Genomic DNA, 317 nt, shown 5'->3' with positions numbered 1-317 from the left:
CCCTGCGCCGCCCCGCCTTTCTGCCCGTGGGCCCGGATGACACCAACAGCGAGTACGAGTCAGGCTCAGAGTCGGAGCCGGACCTCAGCGAGGACGCCGACTCGCCCTGGCTGCTCAGCAACCTCGTGAGCCGCATGATCTCCGAGGGCTCCTCGCCCATCCGCTGCCCTGGCCAGTGCCTGTCTCCCGCGTCGCGCAATTTAGCAGGATTCTTACCCAAAACGTGCTCTAGAACAGCGGTCCCCAACCATTTCAGCACCAGGGACTGGTGCGCCTATGAGAATCTAATGCCTGATGATCTGAGGTGGAGCTGAGGC

The 317-nt window shown here is 63.1% G+C and overlaps 1 protein-coding gene across 1 annotated transcript in view; it reads left to right on the top strand.

The window, feature by feature from the left end:
- The window catches only part of MAPK8IP2 (mitogen-activated protein kinase 8 interacting protein 2), an 11105-nt gene that overhangs the window by 4876 nt on the left and 5912 nt on the right, over nt 1-317 (top strand). The window contains exon 5 of the mRNA XM_025051036.1: nt 1-223. This exon is cut by the window's left edge and continues 372 nt beyond it. Coding sequence (XP_024906804.1) covers nt 1-223 — 223 coding nt within the window. The remainder of the gene's footprint in view (nt 224-317) is intronic.

The sequence above is a fragment of the Pteropus alecto genome, unplaced genomic scaffold, assembly GCF_000325575.1.
Source record: "Pteropus alecto unplaced genomic scaffold, ASM32557v1 scaffold118, whole genome shotgun sequence".
Taxonomy (NCBI): Eukaryota; Metazoa; Chordata; class Mammalia; order Chiroptera; family Pteropodidae; genus Pteropus; species Pteropus alecto.
This window is presented reverse-complemented; position numbering and strand designations above follow the sequence as displayed.